Source organism: Aquarana catesbeiana, linkage group LG02, assembly GCF_042186555.1.
Source record: "Aquarana catesbeiana isolate 2022-GZ linkage group LG02, ASM4218655v1, whole genome shotgun sequence".
Taxonomy (NCBI): domain Eukaryota; kingdom Metazoa; phylum Chordata; class Amphibia; order Anura; family Ranidae; genus Aquarana; species Aquarana catesbeiana.
This window is the reverse complement of record NC_133325.1, coordinates 393,720,169-393,740,992: the sequence shown is the minus strand read 5'-3', so window position 1 is coordinate 393,740,992 and position 20,824 is coordinate 393,720,169. Positions and strand designations below refer to the sequence as shown.

The following is a 20,824-nucleotide window of genomic DNA, read 5'->3' as shown; positions in this document are numbered from 1 at the left end:
TTTTTTTTAAATGGTGTGGGGTTCCCTCAGAAATCCACACCAGACCCTTATCCGTGCACGCAACCTGGCAGGGAAAGAGGAGAGGACGAGAGAGCGCCCCCCCCCCTCCTGAACCGTACCAGGCCACATGCCCTCAATATGAGGAGGATGTCCCCATGTTGATTGGGACAAGGGCCTCATCCCCACAACCCTTGCCCGGTGGTTGTGGGGGGTCTGTGGGCGGGGGGGGGGGCTTATCGGAATCTGGAAGCCCCCTTTAACAAGGGCACCCCCAGATCCCAGCCTCCCCCCCTTTGTGAATTGGTAACGGGTACATTGTACCCCTACCATTTCACATAAAAAAGTGTCAAAAATACCATTTCATGTAGTTATGTATTCCTTTACAAAAAATGTTCTACCATACAACTAGCATAAGTACCTAAATATGTTTTGATATCAGCCTGTTGTCATCTCTTGCACAGCAGCACTAGGAGCTGATCAACTGCATTTATACTTATGCTGACAAGAGGGAACATGGTGACAGGAGGAGAGAACTAATAGGGGCCAGTGTCTACAGGGCTTTGAAAGGCAAATGCAGTTTTGAGATGTTTCTGAGATAATTCAGAATTCATTGCAGGGGCAGTTGACCTGCACTTGGTATAGTTCAACTGCTTTTGCATGCCCTTTGGCTTGCATGGGAAGAGAAGCACTTCTCATGGGAGCCAAAACCCATCAACTCTGGCTCTAAGCAGAGCTCATGGCTTATCAGTCCAATCATCACTGTATTTGGTAACTTTAACTGATGTCACACTCCTGGCTGTTCTGTCTGTGAACACAATCGCACAAGTGGAAAGTCGAAATGAGAAATTCTTAGGAAGATAAAGACCACTGACATGTGTGGATTCTTCAATATTGGTATGTTTGTTGATTGACCATTATGTGCTTGGAGCACTATAGGTATATTGTATGGGAGGATAGAAGTATGGAGATGTGACAGCAAATCGGATATCTGTTTATCTAGTACAGATTAGAAAACAAATGGCATCTCTTTAAATAAAATAGCATTTTTCTATCATTTTGATAACTGCACATTTGCTGCCATATATATAGTAGACATTTGGAGTAACGATAATGTGTTCCATGCTATGAAGAAATTAATAACTAGCCAAAATGTTTAGGTGGGTAAGATTTAGAACCTCTGTCGGATTTTTATTGCTGTGCCCCCATTGGGAAATTTTCTCTAATTTCCTAGACCAGTGTGTATAGAGTGGAAAATTAGGCAAATCTCCCAGCACTGATAGCATCAGAGATTCCACCCAACCCAAGAAAAGATTTTGGCTGGAGTTCTTCATTAATATGTAAACATGGAACATATTGGGTTGCTTTAAAAAAAAAATAATTTTGAGAGTTAAAAATGTGCTTATAGTTGAATTTTAAGTGCTGATGCTGTATGGTATTGCACCACCAACCCCCCACCCACATTATTGGGTAAAGCCATTGCAGTGTGTTTCTGAACATTCATAAAACCAGCAGTTTGCCATCCTTAAATCCTGGACTTAAACTTTCGCACTAGATTGAGGTACATGTCAGAAACCGGTACATTATTATATTAGAAGGCCAGCACTAAGGTCTGTGGGTCAATGCTGGGCACTGATTTCTTAATGTGCTCCCTTTCCAGCCACTGTGCCTTTCAACTGACCGAAGCGTGGTGGAGAATTTTGTACTGTGGTGGGTGGAACTTCAGAGGGAAATGAGAAACTAGTTCCCCATAAGGCCCTCCTTGCTTTTGATTAACACAAAAGTGGGTGGATCCAAAGCCACTATTCAGTCTAATAGCTGCTTTCGATTTTGCCCACTGCCATCCACTGTCAATCAAAAGGGAAGCGGATCTGATGGAGAACTAGTCCCTCAGTTCCCTATGGGGCTCTGCCCAACCAACAAGCTCTACAACTGTGAGGACTAGTTCCCCATTAGGTCTGCCCCCAACAAAACACACACACACACACACACACACACACACACACACACACACACTTGCCTGAATTAGGCGTAGGTAGTCCTAAAAGGGAATTGTAGCCAAAAAAGTGTTGATAATGCTTTATTAAACTTCATAGATCGTGTGCTGGCAATTTTTTCTTCATGAGGATGGTGCTATCCCTCTGATTCAGCACCTGACACATTGTAAGAGCCTTAAAGCGGAGTTTCACCCAAAAGTGGAACTCCAGCTTTAAGGAGTCCTAACCCCCTGACATGCCACATTTGACATGTCATTTTTTTGGGGGGGGGTTACCTAGTTTTGACAGGTACCCAGGTCCCACTTCCGCCGGCGCTGCCTAGGCAACTCCTTCCCTCCTTCCCTGCAATCTTCTGGGACACATCACAGATCCCAGAAGATTGCTCAGCCATTCAGAACAGCGCAGGGCGACTCATGCATGTGCAGTACGCACCCAGCTTTGAAGCTGCAAGCTGACACAGCCGGGTGCCCACAGTAGTGATGCCGGTGCAGAGGAGAGAAGGGGGAGAGGAATGAGGCTTTGGGCGGCTGCATCTCTGGACCGTGGGACAGGTGAGTGTCAGTTTATTAAAAGTCAGCAGCTATACTTTTTGTAGCTGCTGACTTTTAATAAACTGAAAAACTAGTGGAACACCACTTTAATGGCTGTATACAGAGCCATAAGATAATGTTAAGCAAATGTCCATTTATGTCAAGCCCCTGCTTTATACTACCACTGATCAATACAATATTGTCTTTAACAGGTCTGTGAGTGCTGGAAAGTTGTCAGATCAGACAGTAAAAGCTACTCTGGGAGGGCAACATTACCAAGGAAGCACAGACAGCCTAAACTCTGAGCGTCCAATGGACACAGGTACTAGTCTATTTAAATGTTCTTGTGATGTGTTATTATCTTGTTCTATATATAGTTTTTTTGCCTATATAAAAAAAGGCTACATTTGCTCAGTACAGAAAAGTGGCAACCACCCCAACCTATAACTGGCCTTTGCAGCAAGGTGCAGATGGAAGGGCAATGCACATCACAAACGCACAAAAGATTTTCCAGTACACTTACCAGCCAGCCTGCAAATCATCCAAACTGGTCCCGTCTAACAGTTACGTAAAAAAACATTGGGTTTTGTTTGCGCACATTTGCAAACATATGTGCAAGCTGGACCTCTGCGGTGTATACAGAGGCCAGTGGACCTCTGTATACACCACAGACCTAACTCCAAATTTCCAGAGCCTCCATAGTAAGAATGGATAGATTAATGGCAGGTATGCCTGGTGGGAGACCAGCCCTCCCTAAAAGCACAGGAACACACGTGACGCCCAGCAAAAGCACATATTTGTTCCTGCTATAGTATAAATCCTTATACCTAAGAAGGGGTCTTATTGTAAGATCACAAGTACAAGTGAGCAGAACAGCGATAAATGATGAAGATATTGGTCATTCATTAACGTGTTGTGTCGTATGTGCTTCTACTTCAATTGAAATATATAATAATCTCCAATTTTTTCAAGTCCCTTCAGGTGGTACAGGAAGTGTCCTGACTGTGCCCTCTGCCAGTACAAGAGCAGTGATGTTTACCGTTGGTTCTCCTCCTAACAGTTCTACCCCTCCAACTTGCACACATATGATGATGAGGAAGAGGACCACTTCAGGCAAGTCCTGTATGATTTACTATAGCTGTGTATGCAGTCAGTTTCTCTTGTGTTGTGTGGCAGCTTTCCTCTATTACAATATTGCACTCGAACAACAATTCACAAAGCTAATACACATGCGTTATTTGCCAAAATCATCACTATTTAAACAGAATGTGTCTCATACTTGCTCTAAATAACAGTCATTATGGCAAATAACACATGCATTACAGCTTTTTGAATTGAGGCAAAGATTCTCTAAATGGGCATAATGCAGAATGTTGTTATAATGGAAATTGTGGCTTTACTCGCAGCAAAGCCTTATACTAGCACAAAGCAGTGTTTCCAGGTCCCACCAGCACTTCATATTTTATTTGCAGGCATTTATAAATCGCCACCAACAATCTGCGCAGCGTTTTACTATACCGTATATTGTACATTTATATCAGTCCCTGCCCTCAAGAAGCTTACAGTCTAAGGTCCCCATTTTGCATGCATGCATACATACACATACTAGGGCCAATTTAAACAGGAGACTATTAACCTACCAGCATGTCTTTGGAGTGTGGGAAGAAATTGAGATATCCGGAGGAAACCCCAGCAAACTCAGGGAGGACATTTAATCTCCATGCAGATAGTGGTTGGGATTCAAACCAATTACTTTATTACTGCTTCTGATTTTGTTCTTCTTTCCCGTTTTAGGAACAAGAAAAATAATTTGTTTATATTGTATTTATCCAACCAATGTTTTTTCCTCATTTTTTTTGTAAAGTGCTATGATTAAACTAAACTATTATTTTACATCAATTAACGTTACCAGTGCAGTCAAATGAATTTATGTACCTTTCTCCTTTCTTTAGAAGATAATAATAAAAGTGTGTTTTGTAACTTGCAGTTGGCTCAAACAGCTCTGGAGGCTCTCTCTGCTCCACCAGTGGTCGTGTGCATATGGGATCTCCTTCTGGTATTCACATGGGTTCGTCTCCTCCTGGAGCTGATGTAGCCCCAAGCATGAAATATATGTCCTATGGTACATCCCCTCCCAGCCTGGAAGATTTCATTACATTTGAAGCACCGGAGCTACCTGAAGAGACTCTGATGGAGGTACTGTCTCTCCTCCTGTAGACCCCTTTCACACTGAAGATGCTTTTCAGGCGTTGTAGTGCTAAAAATAACGCCTGAAAAGTGCCTCTAAAGCCTCCCCAGTGTGGCAGCCTGAGTGCTTTCACATTGGAGCGGTGCGCTTGCAGGACAAAAAAAAAATCCTGCAAGCAGCGTCTTTGAAGCGGTGCAGGAGCGATGTATACACTGCTCCTAAATATTAAGTATGCTAAGTATACAGCCTCCAATAAAATGGTTCCCGGCAGCAGATTTGCCACGGGATCACTATTATAGGCTGCAGGTGAAATTCCCCTCCCGCCGCTTCCCGGTCGTAAAACCTGCTTACCGGAGCCGTCCGTAAAGGGGGAAACGATCCGATCCCCTGGAGTGATGGGCAGGAAGTCGACTGAGGGCAAGATGGCCCCCACTTGATTCTATTCCCTTGGAGGACCGAAGTGACATCTCACTTCTGCCTAACAAACTTAAAGGGACAATTTTTTTTTGTAATTGTGAGATCTGAGGTCTTTTTGACCCCAGACCTTGCAATAAAGAGGACCTGTCATGCTTATTTCTATTACAAGAGATGTGTACATTCTTTGTAATAGGAATAAAAGTGATCAAAAAAAAAATTAAAGGGACAATGTAAAAATAAAAAACAAAAAGAAATAAGAAAAGAAACAATTTTTTTAAAGCACCCTGCCCCTCTGAGCTTGCACGCAGAAGCAAACGCATATGTCACGCCTACATGTGTCAACGGTGTTCAAACATGTGAGGTATCACCGCAATCGTTAAAGTGAGAGCAATAATTCTAGCACTAGACCTGCTCTGTAACTCTAAACAGGTAACCTGTAAAAAAAATTTAAAGTGTCGCCTATGGAGATTTTGTGGTACTGTAGTTTGTCACCATTCCACGAGCATGTACAATTTTGAAGCATGACATGTTGGGTATCTATTTACTTGCCGTATTTTTTTTTTTAAATTGCGTTTTGAAACACCGCTGCGCAAATACAGTGTGACATAAAATATTGCAACTCTGCTAAAAAAAATATATATAATGTTTGGGGTTCTAACAAATTTTCTAGCAAAAAATACTAATTTAAACTTCTAAACAAGTGTCAGAAAAAGGCCTGGTCCTTAAGAGGTTAATATAAATTTATGTACAAAAAAAATGTTTACTGTACAGCTTGTCTTGGTGTATAGGGGAAGCTGGGGCACCCCAAAGTTTACTGTTAGTATATACAGTTGTGCTCGTAAGTTTACATACCCTGGCAGAACTTATGATTTCTTGGCCATTTTTCAGAGAATATGAATAACACAAAAACTTTTCTTTCACTCATGGTTAGTGTTGGGCTGAAGCCATTTATTACCACTCAACTGTGTTTACTCTTTTTAAATCATATTGGCAACAGAAACTATGATAATAAATAAAGAATAAATGAACCTGATCAAAAGTTTACATACCCCAGTTCTTAATACCATGTATTGCCCCCTTTAACATCAATGACAGCTTGAAGTCTTTTGTGGTATTTGTGGATGAGGCTCTCTCTGTACTCAGATGGTAAAGCTGCCCATTCCTCTTGGCAAAAAGCCTCCAGTTCCTGTAAATTTTTGGGCTGTCTTGCATGAACTGCACGTTTGAGATCTCTCCAGAGTGGCTCAATGATATTGAGGTCAGGAGACTAAGATGGCCACTTCAGAACCTTTGCTTTATTCTGCTGTAGCCAATGACACGTAGACTTGGCCTTGTGTTTTGGATCATTATCATGTTGGTATGTTCAAGTACTACGTCCCATGCGCAGCTTCCTGGCTGATATATGCAAATGCTCCTCCAGTATTTATTGAGAACATACTGCATTCATCTTGCCAACAATTTCGACAAAATTTCCTGTGCCTTTTGTAGCTCACACATCCCCAAAACATCAGCGATCCACCTCCGTACCTTTCATCATAGGCCTTTTTGACTCCTCTCTAAACGTAGCGTTTATGGTTGTGGCTAAAAAGCTTAATTTTGGTCTTATCACTCCAAATGACTTTGTGCCAGAAGGTTAGTGGCATTTGCTTAGTAATTGCTTTCTTCTGGAGACTCGACCATGCAGCCCATCTTTCTTCAAGTGCCTCCTTATTGTGCATCTTGAAACAGCCACACCACATTTTCAGAGAGCCCTGTATTTCACCTGAAGTTAGTTGTGGGTTTTTCTTTGCATCCCAAACATATTTCCTTGCAGTTGTGGCTGAAATTTTAGTTGGTCTACTTGACCGTGGTTTGGTTTCAACAGAACCGCTCATTTTCCACTTCTTGATTAGAGTTTGGACACTGCTGATTGGCATTCTCAATTCCTTGGATATCTTTTTATATCCCTTTCCTGTTTTTTTTACAGTTCAACTACCTTTTCCCGCAGATCCTTTGACAATTCTTTTGCTTTCCCCATGACTCAGAATCCAGAAAGGTCAGTGCAGCACTGGATGAAAGATGCAAGGTTCTTTTAGGAGTCCAGAAACGCATTGACCTTTTATACACACAATTACAAGCAAACAAAACGCAGGTGAGGATGGTTACCTTTAATAGCCATTCAAAACCCTTTGTGTCAACTTGTGTGCATGTTATCAGGCCAAAATCACCAGGGTATGTACACTTTTGATCAGGGTCATTTGGGTAGTTTCTGTTGCCATTATGATTTAAAAAGAGTAAACACAGTTGATTGATTATAGCCAAACACTAACCGTGAGTGAAATAAATATTTTTGTGTTATCATTCATCTTCTCTGAAAAATGGCCAAGAAATCATACATTCTGCCAGGGTATGTAAACTTATGAGGACAACTGTATGTATTAGAAGATAATGGAAAAGATATCAGTGTTACTGAACTGTAATGTTTCCCAATGCAGCGGGAGCACACAGAAACTCTCAGGCACCTCAATCTGATGCTGATGTTCACAGAGTGTGTGATGGAGCTGACGGCGGCGCGTGGAGGGAGTTCAGATTTGTGCTCTTCTGCTGTGTCTCTCTATCAGATTCAAGAGAGTGTGGTAGTGGACCAGATAAGCCAACTGAGCAAAGAATGGGGGTAAGTACAGAGGAGTGATCAACTTATTGTTTATTTGTACTAGAATACTTTGCATGTTGTCCAGTAGCTATGAGCACTCTGGAGCCTGTCCAGGTTTCTACATTAGGCAGACATGATGATCTGCTTTCTGTGTTTTCATCAGCTTGGGCAATCTGTTCGGGTGAGGAAGTAATCTCTGTTGGATTGCTTTGAACACCAGGATCGAGATGTGACAACATGAACTGTATTTCCTATTGAGACATTAATGAGGCCAGTAGTTGACCTAAGCTGCTGTTATTTCTCCGCAGACAAGTGGAACAGCTGGTGCTGTACATGAAAGCAGCACAGTTCCTGGCATCTTCCCTGCAACTTGCCAAATCACAAATCAAATCTGGGAAGCTGACGCCTTCAAGTGCTGTAAAACAAGGTAGGCTTTTGCAGGAACAAATATTACAGTAATATTAGCCATACCTTTTATGAAAATTGCAATTAAGAATATTGTTGTAAGTATTTCTTGTTTTTGGTGAGTGCATTTACCCTCTTTGATGTTACAGTGGTGAAAAGCATGAATGAGCGATATAAATTCTGCATCAGCATGTGCAAGAAGCTCACGGAGCAGCTCAATCGCTTTTTTTCAGACAAGCAGCGTTTTGTGGACGAGATCAACAGTGTCACAGCAGAAAAGTTAATCTACAACTGTGCTGTGGAGATGGTAAGTAGGGAGAGGTTACTTCTCTTTAGTCATATGTCTACTCTTTTTGCAGTTACAGTGAGGGGAAAAGGGATTGGACCCCCTGCTTATTTTGTACGTTTGCCCACTGACAAAGAAATGATCAGTCTATAATTTTAACGGTAGGTTTATTTTAACAGTGAGAGACAGAATAACAATAATATAATCCAGGAAAACGCATTTCAAAAAAGTTATACATTTATTTGCATTTTAATGAGTGCAATAAGTATTTGACCCCTTCGCAAAACAGGACTTAATACTTGGTGGCAAAACCCTTGTTGGCAATCACAGAGGTCAGACATTTCTTGTAGTTGGCCACCAGGTTTGCACACATCTCAGGAGGGATTTTGCCCCACTCCTCTCTGCAGATCTTCTCTGAATCATTGAGGTTTCAAGGCTGACATTTGGTAACTCGAACCTTCAGCTCCTTCTACATATTTTCTAAGGGATTAAGGTCTGGAGACTGGCTAGGCCACTCCAGGACCTTAATTTACTTCTTCTTGAGCATAAACAAAGGGGGCTTTATGAGCTACACCTCCGTACAAATTTGTGGGGGGAAACTACTTCCAGTTAAACCCATTCCTGGGACACCTGTCTACATTCAATTAAGAACTTTTGACTCCTCTAGACTATAAGCAGCATATAATAAAAGGAGGAGTCTCTTGAGGAGTTTTTCCTCCTTTAATTATATGTGCTTCTTCTTGAGCCACTCCTTTGTTGGCTTGGCTGTGTGTTTTGGGTCATTGTCATACTGGAATACCCATCCACGACCCATTTTCAATGCACTGTCTGAGGGAAGAAGGTTCTCACCCAAGATTTGATGGTACATGGCCCTGTCCATCGTCCATCCCTTTGATGTGGTGAAGTTGTCATGTCCCCTTAGCAGAAAAATGCCCCTGAAGCATAATGTTTCCACCTCCATGTTTGATGGTGGGGATGGTGTTCTTGGGGTCATAGGCAGCACTCCTCCTCCTCCAAACACGGCGAGTTGAGTTGATGCCAAAAAGCTTGATTTTGGTCTCATCTGACCACAACACTTTTTACCCAGTTCTCCTCTGAATCATTCAGATGTTCATTAGTAAACTTCAGACGGGCCTGTAAATGTGCTTTCTTAAGCAGGGGGACCTTGCGGGGGCTGCAGGATTTCAGTCCTTCATGGCGTAGTGTGTTACCAATTGTTTTCTTGGGGACTATGGTCCCAGCTGCCTTGAGATCATTGACAAGATTCTCCTGTGTAGTTCTGGGCTGATTCCTCACCATTCTCATGATCATTGAAACTCCACGAGGTGAGATCTTGCATGGAGCCCCAGACCAAGGGAGATTGACAGTTAATTTGTGTTTCTTTCATTTGCGAATAATCGCACCAAGCTGCTTGGCAATGGTCTTGTAGCCCGTTCCAGCCTTGTGTAGGTCTACAATCTTGTCCCTGACATCCTTGGACAGCTCTTTGGTCTTGTGTCTTTTATACAGGTAGCAAGCTGAGATTAGGAGCACTCCCTTTAAGAGAGTGCTCCTAATCTCAGCTTGTTACCTATATAGAAGACACCTGGGAGCCAGAAATCTTGCTGATTGATAGAAGATCAAATACTTATTTCACTCATTAAAATGCAAATCAATTTATAACTTTTTTGAAATGCGTTTTCTGGATATTTTTGTTGTTATTCTGTCTCTCACTGTTAAAATAAACCAACCATTAAAATTATAGACTGATCATTTCTTTGTCATTGGGCAAACGTACAAGATCAGCAGGGGATCAATTACTTTTTTCTCTCACTGTATATGGCTGTTGAAAACATGTACTAAAAGAGACCATGGCTAGCCACTGCCATTTTGCTTGTCGGTGTTGGTCTTTGAGGAGAGTCAAATCCTGTTTATGAGCTGGTGTAATTGGGCCCTAGAGAATACAATTCTTGTAATTTCAATGCAAAAAAACACAATACATAACCCAATTTTTGGTAGAATCTAAAAGTTGATATGCTGAGTAAATAGATACCAAACATGTCATGCTCTAAAATTGAGCATGCCCCTGCAACGACAACAACAGAAGTACATTTTATTATTCATAGGCAACGCGTTAAAAGCCTTTACAAGTTTCCACTTTAGATTTACACAGGAGATCTGGTGCTAGAATTGCTGCCCATGATCTGACGTTCACAGTGATACCTTGTGACAGCAATAGGCAGTGACAAGCACTCTTTATGTAGAGATCTGGGGTCAATAAGACCAAGACCAGTGTGATCATATGCTTTCCATTCCTAAAAATGGCGCCGGGGGAAACCGTAAGTATTGTATGCTCATTGCTTCCTGTTTCCCATATCATAGAGGGAGGCAGAGTTTTTCCAGTCTCTGTCCGCTTCTGTGATCAGCTGGCGGAAGCGCCAGCTGGTCGATTGGGTGTCCCAGTGGGACAGGACAGCCTGCAGGAGGAGGGAGGGACGTCCCCTCCAGCTGCTTGTAAAAGCAATCCAGCAGCTAGTTAGCTGCTCGGATTGCTTTTACAAGAGAGACGACCATCGGCTCTAAACCCTTCTGCTTTGACGCAGCTGGGCTACATTAAAAAAAAAAAAAAAAACACTTCTTGCCCGGAGTCGGGAACTGCATGTCCTGGGTGTCGGGCGATAGGAATTGAACATCCCTGAAAGGTGTACACAGACCCTATTTTTTACATGTGCTGCCTTACATATAGTACAGAATATTGCTCCCAGTATGAGTGGCAGGTTAATATGAGTGAAACAAGAAATTACATAAGCTCTTCTTTAAAAAAGCAACTTTGTGGTTCAACCACAGTGTGATTATCTTTAGCATTTGGGTCATTCTTTGTCCCCTAGAATCAGAAACTGGTTGTAAATTATCATCGTTCTTGCCCTTACTGCTGGGTGTGCCAACAGAAAGAGGAGGAGATGAGAGCTGGTTCACACTGCACCTAGAAAGATACTGTGGATGTGTTCATAATGAGGATATTTTGTTGCAATATGCTTTATCTTTAAAGGGAATGTTAAAAAATTGTTTTGCTAGTGTTTTTTTGTGTAAATAGACTAAAAGGGATTAATTTTGTAACTATATCTCCTAAACATTTTTACATATTTTCCTGTATACATGCCATTTTGTAAGATGCCTGCTAATTTATATAATTTAATCAGTTGTGGACTGTAGGTATACTTTATAAATACTTTGGGCTTGTGTGTAATACGCCATGCTCCTCCACTGCAGCTCCCTTGCCCCATTTACTGATAACTGGACTATCACAGGTGTCTACATGTCAATGCAAGTTATGATGTAGCAATGTTAGAAACTGCTTATTTTTAACTACTCTTGTGCATGTAAAGCAGATCAAAGGGGTCACCTTTGATCTGCATATGATGTAAATTAAAGCAGACTTACATGTTAAAAAAAATTAAATAAAAAACGGTGTTCCCTTTTAACCCCCCTATTAACCCCTACATAACCCTAATGATGCCCTTCGCAGAGATACTGTCCCTTTGCCCTGCATGGGCAAGACAACAGTGTCTCATTCATTTTTTTATGCTTCCCACAACAAGTATACCTCAAGTAAAGTTTGGACCCCCATCAGCGTTCCTTTCTAGGTCAGTGACTAGGGAAGTACTAAAGCTATTGAATCAGTATGACAGCAAGGAGTCCAGCATTTTCAGAAGGATAGAGACCAACAACAGCCAACAGCAAAAGTTTTCTTCATTATCGTTTTGTTGAGAAAGTTTTAATTTTCCCGTAAACTAGGTCCAGTCAGCAGCACTAGATGAGATGTTCCAGCATGCAGAGGATATTGCTTATCGCTACCACAAAGCAGCACTACTATTAGAAGGCCTAACCAAGATCCTGCAGAGTCCCGCAGACATTGAAAACGTCCACAAGTGTGAGTATCCAGAAAAAGAAGTAAATGTGTAGCTTTTCTATCTTTGCACTGCACTATTTTTTGTTCATATGCAGATATTTTGAAATGACAGTTGTTTATGTTCATTACTTTTAATTCATACATATTAAATATATGACTTTCAGTGACCTGTCGGACCTGTCTAGTTTTATAAGCATATGTACTGGATCTCCTACACCCCCCCCCCCCCACCCCACCCCGACACCTCCAAGATCAAGTTTGGGGATAATTGTAGGTTGTAGAGAGATCTGCACTTGCACAACACTAGTTATCTTCCAACAAGTAGACGTGTGTATATGTATGTATACAGTGACAAGAAAAAGTATGTGAAATTTGTTTTTTTTTTTTGTTTGTTTTTTTGCAGTAAGTTTTCAAAAATGTGATCTGATCCTCCTCTAAGTCACAACAATAGACAAACACAATGTGCTTAAGCTGATAAAACACAAAGCATTCTAATTTTGTGTGTCTTTATTGAACACACCCATTAAACATTCACAGTACGCGAACCCTTAATAGCTAATAGCTGGTTAAAACTCCTTTGGACAGAATGACCTAAAGCAAGCACTTTCAGTTGCTCTAGATCAGAGGAATAGGAGGAACATTCCTGTTTGGTGCAGCTTCTACTAAGCTTCAGCTGGCAGACAGGCACCCCGACATTATCCTGTAGCATATTTTGTTAAACATGGGAATTCATTTTCCCCTCGATGATAGGTGGTCCAAGCACTGAGGCAGCAAATCATGGTGTTCCCTCCACCATACTTCATCATTGGGATGATGTTTTGATGTTTGTAAGCTGTGTCCTTTTTGCTCCATGCATAGTGCTGAGTATTCTTCCCAAACAATTCAACTTTTGTTTTATCAGTCCAGAAAACATTTTCCCAGTAGCATTGCAGTTTGCCAAGATGCTTTTCGGCAAACTTCAGGCATACAGCAATGTGTTTTTTGCAGAGCAGTAGCTTCATCCGTGGTGTTCTGCCACCAACACCATGCCTGTTCAAAGACTTACATATGGCAGACTCATGAACATAAATGTTTGCCAGTTCCAGTGATGTCTTTAGCTGTTACTCATGGGTTCTTCTTTATCTCATTGAGGATTCTGTGTTTTACCTTGGGTGGGTGCCCATTTCTAGGAGGAGTAGCCACAGTATTAAACTGTCTCCGTTTATAGACCATTTGTCTGTCCACTGATGGATGTCGAAACACTTTGAGATTGCTTTATGCAGATCAACTACTCTTGATCGTATATCTTCAGAGAGCTCTTTTTTGCAAGGTATAATTGACATCAGCTGATACTTCTTATTAACAGCAATCTTAAGATGTTTGAGTGTCTTTTATCAATCAAAGTAGCTCTAAGCCACACTTCCAATCTCATTTCATTAGTTGGACTCCAGGTGTGCAAATTACTGACTCCAATTAGCTTTTGTTGAAGTATTTAGTCTGTGGGTTCACTTACTTTTTCCTCCGGCACTGCAAATGTTTAATGGGTGTGTTCAATAAAGACATGAGAAATTAGAATTGTTTGTGTTATCAGCTTGAGCACATTGTGTTTGTCTATTGTTGTAAATTAGATGAGGATCAGTTCACATTTTATGGCAAATTACTGCATAAAATAAGTTAATTCCAAAGGGCCCACATACTTTTTCTTGCCATTATATACTACAGTACATCTGTCTCCCTGCATTCCACCAATATCTCAAGCAGAGGGTCTTGCGCCTTCCTGCTAAATCTCAAAACTTTTTTTTTTAGTCTTTTACCGATGGTGCTAAGCTCTAGAATACTAGAGACATAGCTAGGGACAAGTCTAAAAACTTAGAAGGCACAGAAATTCATATGTCTATGCCATGTAACATCGTGGTCATTTTTGTTTGGTGAGCCACAGGCTGCTGCAGCTCTGATTATTAGGAATGTTCTAGAACACATTGCTTATCTGTCATATGTGCAAAATGTTTAATGTGGGTTTAGGGAATATGCACTATAGATAACAGAAAAAAAAAGTTTTTGAAAAACTGCCTGCAGTTTGTTCAAAGATGCAGAACCGTCTCAGACCTGAATTGAAAATGTTGAGACAGGAGGGTAGAATTGGGAAAATCTATCACCAGAGAGAAAGTGGAAGAATATGGAAAAGAATTCCACACTAGCGTGTTCGGGAAAATATGCTGTATGTGCACGTGTGGGTAAATGCTGATGCAGAAGTCATTGGCATATACAAGTTTACAGACGTGACAGCCATTCACTTGTATGGGTGGCTGTACACTGCACTACAGCTCCCTGGGTGCCAGAAAGTCCTGGAAATGTTACCACTATAAGACTATACAGCATGTAAACGTCTGTGTGCAAGAAACCTAACCCCCCCCCCCCCCCAAGTAAAGTAAAGCACTTGGAACATCTATAAACACCACTGTATGTAATGTCTGTTAGAGCTAAACTCCAGGCAGATATAAATGACACAAATGAATGCAGCTCTTTTGCTAAGTCATTAAAAAATTGTATTCAATGTAACTATTGTAAATACCTGAATTTACCTTGGCATCAGTCTCTTCCTATCCATTGTGCAGCAGCACTCGGAGAAAGGCGCACTGGCAGCCAATCAGGTCTGCTGTATTTATATATGCTGGATGCAGAGTGAGCAGAGGGATGATCTCATCAGTGTGCTGCTGCTTTTTCAGTGTTCATTCAGCAGGCTGGGGGTGAAAGAGGGCACCATAATATTCTTTAAAGGATAAATTCACCTTTGTAAAAAAAATGTAAATAAATGCACATCTTTATGCAGGTAAAAAAAGCGTCAGAAAAAGTCCAATGGGAGCTTTTCATCGTATATTCCGACTGTGTGTATTCCCCATCGGACTTAGATAGAGAACATGTTCTAAATTTTTTCGACGAACTGATTACTATCAGGGAACCCGCTCGTCTGTATGCTGTTCCGACGTACCAAAAACGATGCATGCTCTGAAGCAAGTACGAGACGGAAGCTATTGGCTACTGGCTATTGAACTTCCTTTTTCCAGTCCCGTCGTACGTGTTGTACGTCACCGCGTTCTGGACGGTTGGACTTTGGTGTGATCGTATGTATACAAGACAGCTTGAGCGGAATCCCGTCGGAACTCCATCGGAAAAAACTTCAGAGTTTATTCCGATGGCAAAACCGGTCGTGTGTGCAGGGCATTACAAGCAGGCAGTTAAACACTGACAGGAAGAATCAATTAACTACCACAGCGTTCAACAGCACCCTGGTAGTTTATTGAGAACTGCAAAGCGAGACTGCTGCATCTGTAACATGTTACACCCTGAATATGGGTGTAACATGTTACAAAAGGTGAACTTATCCTTTAACTATAAGTGGTGTCATCCACCTGACCGTTCTGTTGAGGGGCTGAATACATTTTAGGACTGGATGGATAGAAATTCAAATCTTTTGGCATCTCAAAGAGCTCCTATATACTGTATATATTTCAATTATGTATATAGCAGATTGCATGGCGTTTACTTGTATCAGTATATATGTACAATGATGGGATCAGTCAAATGCTTTGAGTTATGTATTGCTCTTTGTTTATAGTTCTCCTTTTTTTCGGTTCTCTTTTTCAGATAAAGCCAATGTTGAAAGTAGACTGTCGGCACTTTGCTACGGAGCAGTGGCTGTGTATGAATAGTAACAGTATCCACTGAAACATGGAGGAGCTAAACAAGGGACCACTATAGCTTAGTTCTTTGTATCTGTTACTAGAGATTTTACATCTAATGCTCGGAAAGAGAAACCAGAATTCCCTTTTGGAGGCTTTCAGAGAAGAACAATAATCCCAGGACTGAAAATTTAAGTATGCAGGAAGGCTGCCTTATTTTAAAGACACTCCTTGCAAAACATGCCTTTCAACATACACGTGACACGGAAGGAAATGTCTGCAAATTTTAACCTTGTGTATGTATTTCTAATGTGTAAAATGAATAATGGACTGTGGTTGCTCCAGTAATAACGGACGAGGTGTTGGAAATGGTAGCTAGACCTTCAGGAATGGAGGCTGCAAGTTTAGCAGCAAAAGGACTCCATGTTACCTGTATGGGAGTTTCTTTAATAAGGTCTGGACCTAGAACATCCATCCATCCATTCATCTTTACAAAGAGAAGCAGAAGCAGAGCACTTTATACTGAGTAGGAACAGTAAAAACTATTCAAATCCAGCCATGTGGAGTCTTGATTCATTTTATTATCCATTTTGATGTTGCTACTTGACGTTCTACTTTTAAACCAATTTATTTTGCACTAATTTCTTAAAACTGTAAATTACCTTATACGGAACTCTTTATCAATATTAAAAAAGGCACAATGAATTTACTGAGAAAATTATCATTTCATTTTATGTATAGAAAAAAAAAGTTGAAAATGAATATGTAGCTTCCTAAAGACTTTACAAACTATACAAAAGAATTTATTTGTGACCCTTTTGTATCTCTTTTGTCTAATACTTGATTACTAATGTCTGTTTTCTTTCATGTTTTACTTTGTTGGTATTTGCTTTCTATACAGATATTGTGTGTTGCATATAATGGTTGTGCATGTGATAACGTGCTTACTTACAGTTGTCCTCTTTATTGGGTATTTCCTAACAGACGTAAATATGTTTCACAGACAGTGTTAGAGAGGGAAGACTATGATGTAACATAGGCTGTTGTGTGTGAACTACTACTGTATTAGAGATGTTAAACAGTAGTTTAGGTCAGTTAAATCCCAGTATCTGTAGTGTGGCTTGTAAAGCTAAGGTGTTGTTCACATGGCTCAACAGTAGGTGGTATAGTATAAGCAACGCTTAACAATGGCACCAAAGGTTTAGTAACAAAAGTTGCCATGTGACTTGTACATCTAGGGTTTATGCTCTCTATAGAAGGCCAGTACTTGGTAAGGAACATCAATTTAGACAATACATCTAGGGTTTATGCTCTCTATAGAAGGCCAGTACTTGGTAAGGAACATCAATTTAGACAACCGATGCCACTTGCTTGGTTTGTATTATGCCATTTTCATTAATGTGAATCTTCCAATACAATTTTGGAAAAGCCTTTTATGTCATTTTTAACTTATTAACTGCCACAATAAAATTGCTCACTCCATAGAGGGTGAGCCCAAGATTATCCATACATGGACTTACCAATTAACAACATTTTAATAGCTTTAACTTCATTACGGTTATTATTGTAAAAAGGCATTTCAAGTGTATTATGCATTTTGCCTCTATAAAGTTTGTGCTTTTAGACTTTTTGACAAATTTGGGCAAACCCCATTATTGGTATATCATTTGTATTTAGTTTTTTTTTTTTTTTTTTTTTTGTTTTTGTATTTTTTAAATGCTAAACTGAAAGGCGGTCATGACATTAATCCTATTTTATTCCTTGTTACTGTATCGGTGTTCCAAACAAAAAGGGGATATCTCGGAATTTGGCTTAATAATACATTTCTCTAGATATTTGTTTGGCAGTTGTGTGTATTTTTTACAGAAAAGGCAGATTTATGACAAAGTTTAGAGGCACTAATTTTGCCCCTTTGTTGTCTCCTGATAGCTGACTCCTGTAGCAAGTTCTACTCACCTAGCATCAGAGCCCTTGTTCCGTTGCTGTCATGGAGCAGGGCTTCCAAGTGTGGGGGTGCATTTGACCTCCCCATATGACAATGCACATTAATGACTGGCCTATTGCCAGTCACGTGACCGGGCAGTGATGTCATTCACCACAGTAAGCACCCATGGAATGGGTGAGTATACTTTGCTGAAGAGGTGGGCTATCAGGATGCACTGTTACTCTGCTATGATTGAGCAGATGACCGTGGGATGAATTTACTAAAGACAAATAGATTGTGCACTTTGAAAGTGCATTTTCTCAGAGCTTAGTAAATGTGGTAAAGCTCTGCTGATTTCCATCATCCAATCATATGCAAACAAAAATGTTTTGGTTTTTTTTTTTTTTTTTTTTTTTTTTTAATTCCCCTTGCACCTGATTGGGTATTCTTTACCCAGTGAAGCTTTACCACATTTTCATATACTAAAGCAACAGTACTTGCAAAGAGCACAGTCTATTTGCCTTTAATAGATCAACACCGTGTCTCTTTAAAGCTCTTGCCCTAAAGAAATCCTTTCTTGCGATGCATATTCATCTGTTAATGTTACTGTACAGCCCACTGATAATGAGGTTTACAAGTTTCAGAGAAAACGTAGAACCCCACTTTCGGTAGAGGAGAATGCCAACAAATACAAGCGTTCAGTCTACCTTCAGCAGGCATCAGTTGTCAGCCGTGAGAAGGAAGAGCCTCGTTACACCACATCACTCAGGTCTAGACAGCATTTTTTTTTTTTTTTTTTTACTTAAACTGGAGCGCTCATTTTAGAGAAAAGGTTTAAGTATTGTGAAAGGTAATGCTACCTTTCATTTTGCCAGGATGAGTATTGGGAACAAAACCATGACATTCATTTAAACAGTCTTGTATTGTGTTTGCCCAGTAGATTCATAAGAAAACTTGGAGACTACCATCTAAGCTTGCCCAGCTCTTCCTTGAGTTGGCATAATCTCCAGCAAATAGTATTTTTCTCCTGAAACGTTGATACTTGAACATAAATTTTACATTTTTTACAAACAAAAACCTGTCAACTTTAAATACTATTACTGAAATAGTACCAAGGCACTTCACACATGCAATACGTTGATATTATTTTACCGCGTGTTTTACTTGACAGCAACGTTTTTATTATTTATCTGAAATTCTGCCAATTAATTTTCAAAGTGTTTTTATTTATGTACTTGCTTGTGAAATATACAAATGCATTGTGTGTGCATTTCTAGGTCTTTAATACCGTGTTTCTACCTCTTGTTTGTAAACTGCATGCTTTCAACTTAGGTAACAACTCACAGAACTGTTGCAAAAATAGCCTTTTTTATTATGGCTTGTATAAATGTATATGATGAATAAAATGGGGAGAAAAGCCTAATTCCCTTTCTTTTTTTTTTTTTTCTTTTTTTTTTTTTCCAGCATTCAGAGCTGAAAATCAGCTAATGTTGTAAATGGCCACATCCTGAACTTCTGCTTTTTTCAGGGTTCATTTGCCTATCTTAAAAAGCAGAACAAACATAAACTCCATTGTGCATGCTATGCTTGGTGTGTTAAAGTGCACATTCATAGATATGGCACTGGGTCAAGGTAGGCATCTGTACATGATTTCATATGCTGCTCAGAATGTTCCAGTGATAAATTCCCCACACTGGGGGAATCCTTCCACAGCATATTGGTCTATTGGAGCTGTTTGATTGGTACATGCACATTTCATGCCTTAGTGCAGTGATGGTCAACTTTCTTTATATTAAGGGACTAAAAATATTCAGTGAATATCTTGCTACAGAAGATTGCAAACGTGCCACAAGAGATGAGAGACTGCAGACATACTACGAGGGATGGTCAGAGACTACAGAACTACTATACTAGATGGTCAGACTCTGCAGACAGTAACCAGCCATGGTCAGAGATCCAAGCTCAGCCATTTTCCCACCTGCTATCACTATTTTTTGTAATTCTTTTTTTTTTTTTTTTTTAAATGTAACCACTTCAGATGCGCGCTATAGCCGAATGACAGCTACAGCGCGGACCTACATTGCCGGGAGGGCGTCAACAGACAAGCTCGAATGGCCTGCGCGCCCCCTGCAGAGCGCGCTCTGTGATCAGCGAGTCTGAGACTCGGATCGGAGTAAGGGGTCGATCCCGACCCCTTACCACGTGATCAGCTGTCAGCCAATGACAGCTGATCATGTGATGTAAACAGAGCCAGTAATCAGCTATTTTTTTCTCCCCACGCTGATGGCGTGAGGAGAAAAAAAAAAAAGCAGGCGGCTGTCAGAAGGACATCGGTCCCGATCAAGGAGAGAAGCCGCCAGCTCATCTGTGCCACCTTCCAGTGCACAACAGTGCCATCTACCAGTGTCCACCAGCGCCACCTTGTTCAGTAATCAGCAGAGAAACAAAAGGGGGGGTTTCCGGCGCTTCGCAACATGTGATGTCTAAGGTAAATAGTACAATGGTAGCTATAATAGCACATTAAAATAAGGCAGGTAAATTCTAGAATGAGGAGGCAGCTATCCTCAGAGGGTGTCCATTACCTCTGTTGATAATCAATGTTGAAAAAAGGAGGGGTGTGGAGGCGCCAACTGTGGTAGCTTGTTTATGCAAAAATAAAAGTTAGTGTAACAATTACACTTACTGGTTCGCAAGGTGGAGGTGTTTCTTTGAGATGGAAAGTGTCCTGGGATGTGCTGTCACAAACAGTGCTGCCCATCAGTGTCGCCTACTAGTGCCCATCAGTGCCATCTTATCAGTTCCGCCTTATCAGTGCCCATCAGGCTGCACTGATAGTGCAGCCTATCCGTGCCTGTTAGTGCCGCCTCATCAGCGCATATCAATGAAGGAGAAAAATTACC

General features: G+C 40.8%; 1 protein-coding gene across 4 annotated transcripts in view; it reads left to right on the top strand.

Moving 5' to 3' along the window:
* ULK2 (unc-51 like autophagy activating kinase 2) overlaps nt 1–19,347 on the top strand; it is a 171,410-nt gene extending 152,063 nt beyond the window's left edge. For all 4 annotated transcript variants that reach the window (XM_073615242.1, XM_073615240.1, XM_073615239.1 and 1 more), the window contains 8 exons: nt 2,737–2,846; nt 3,497–3,631; nt 4,506–4,720; nt 7,604–7,782; nt 8,070–8,188; nt 8,316–8,473; nt 12,227–12,362; nt 15,966–19,347. In XM_073615242.1, coding sequence (XP_073471343.1) covers nt 2,737–2,846; nt 3,497–3,631; nt 4,506–4,720; nt 7,604–7,782; nt 8,070–8,188; nt 8,316–8,473; nt 12,227–12,362; nt 15,966–16,030 — 1,117 coding nt within the window. In that variant the 3' untranslated portion in view covers nt 16,031–19,347. The remainder of the gene's footprint in view (nt 1–2,736; nt 2,847–3,496; nt 3,632–4,505; nt 4,721–7,603; nt 7,783–8,069; nt 8,189–8,315; nt 8,474–12,226; nt 12,363–15,965) is intronic.
* The last annotated feature ends 1,477 nt before the right edge of the window (nt 19,348–20,824 follow it).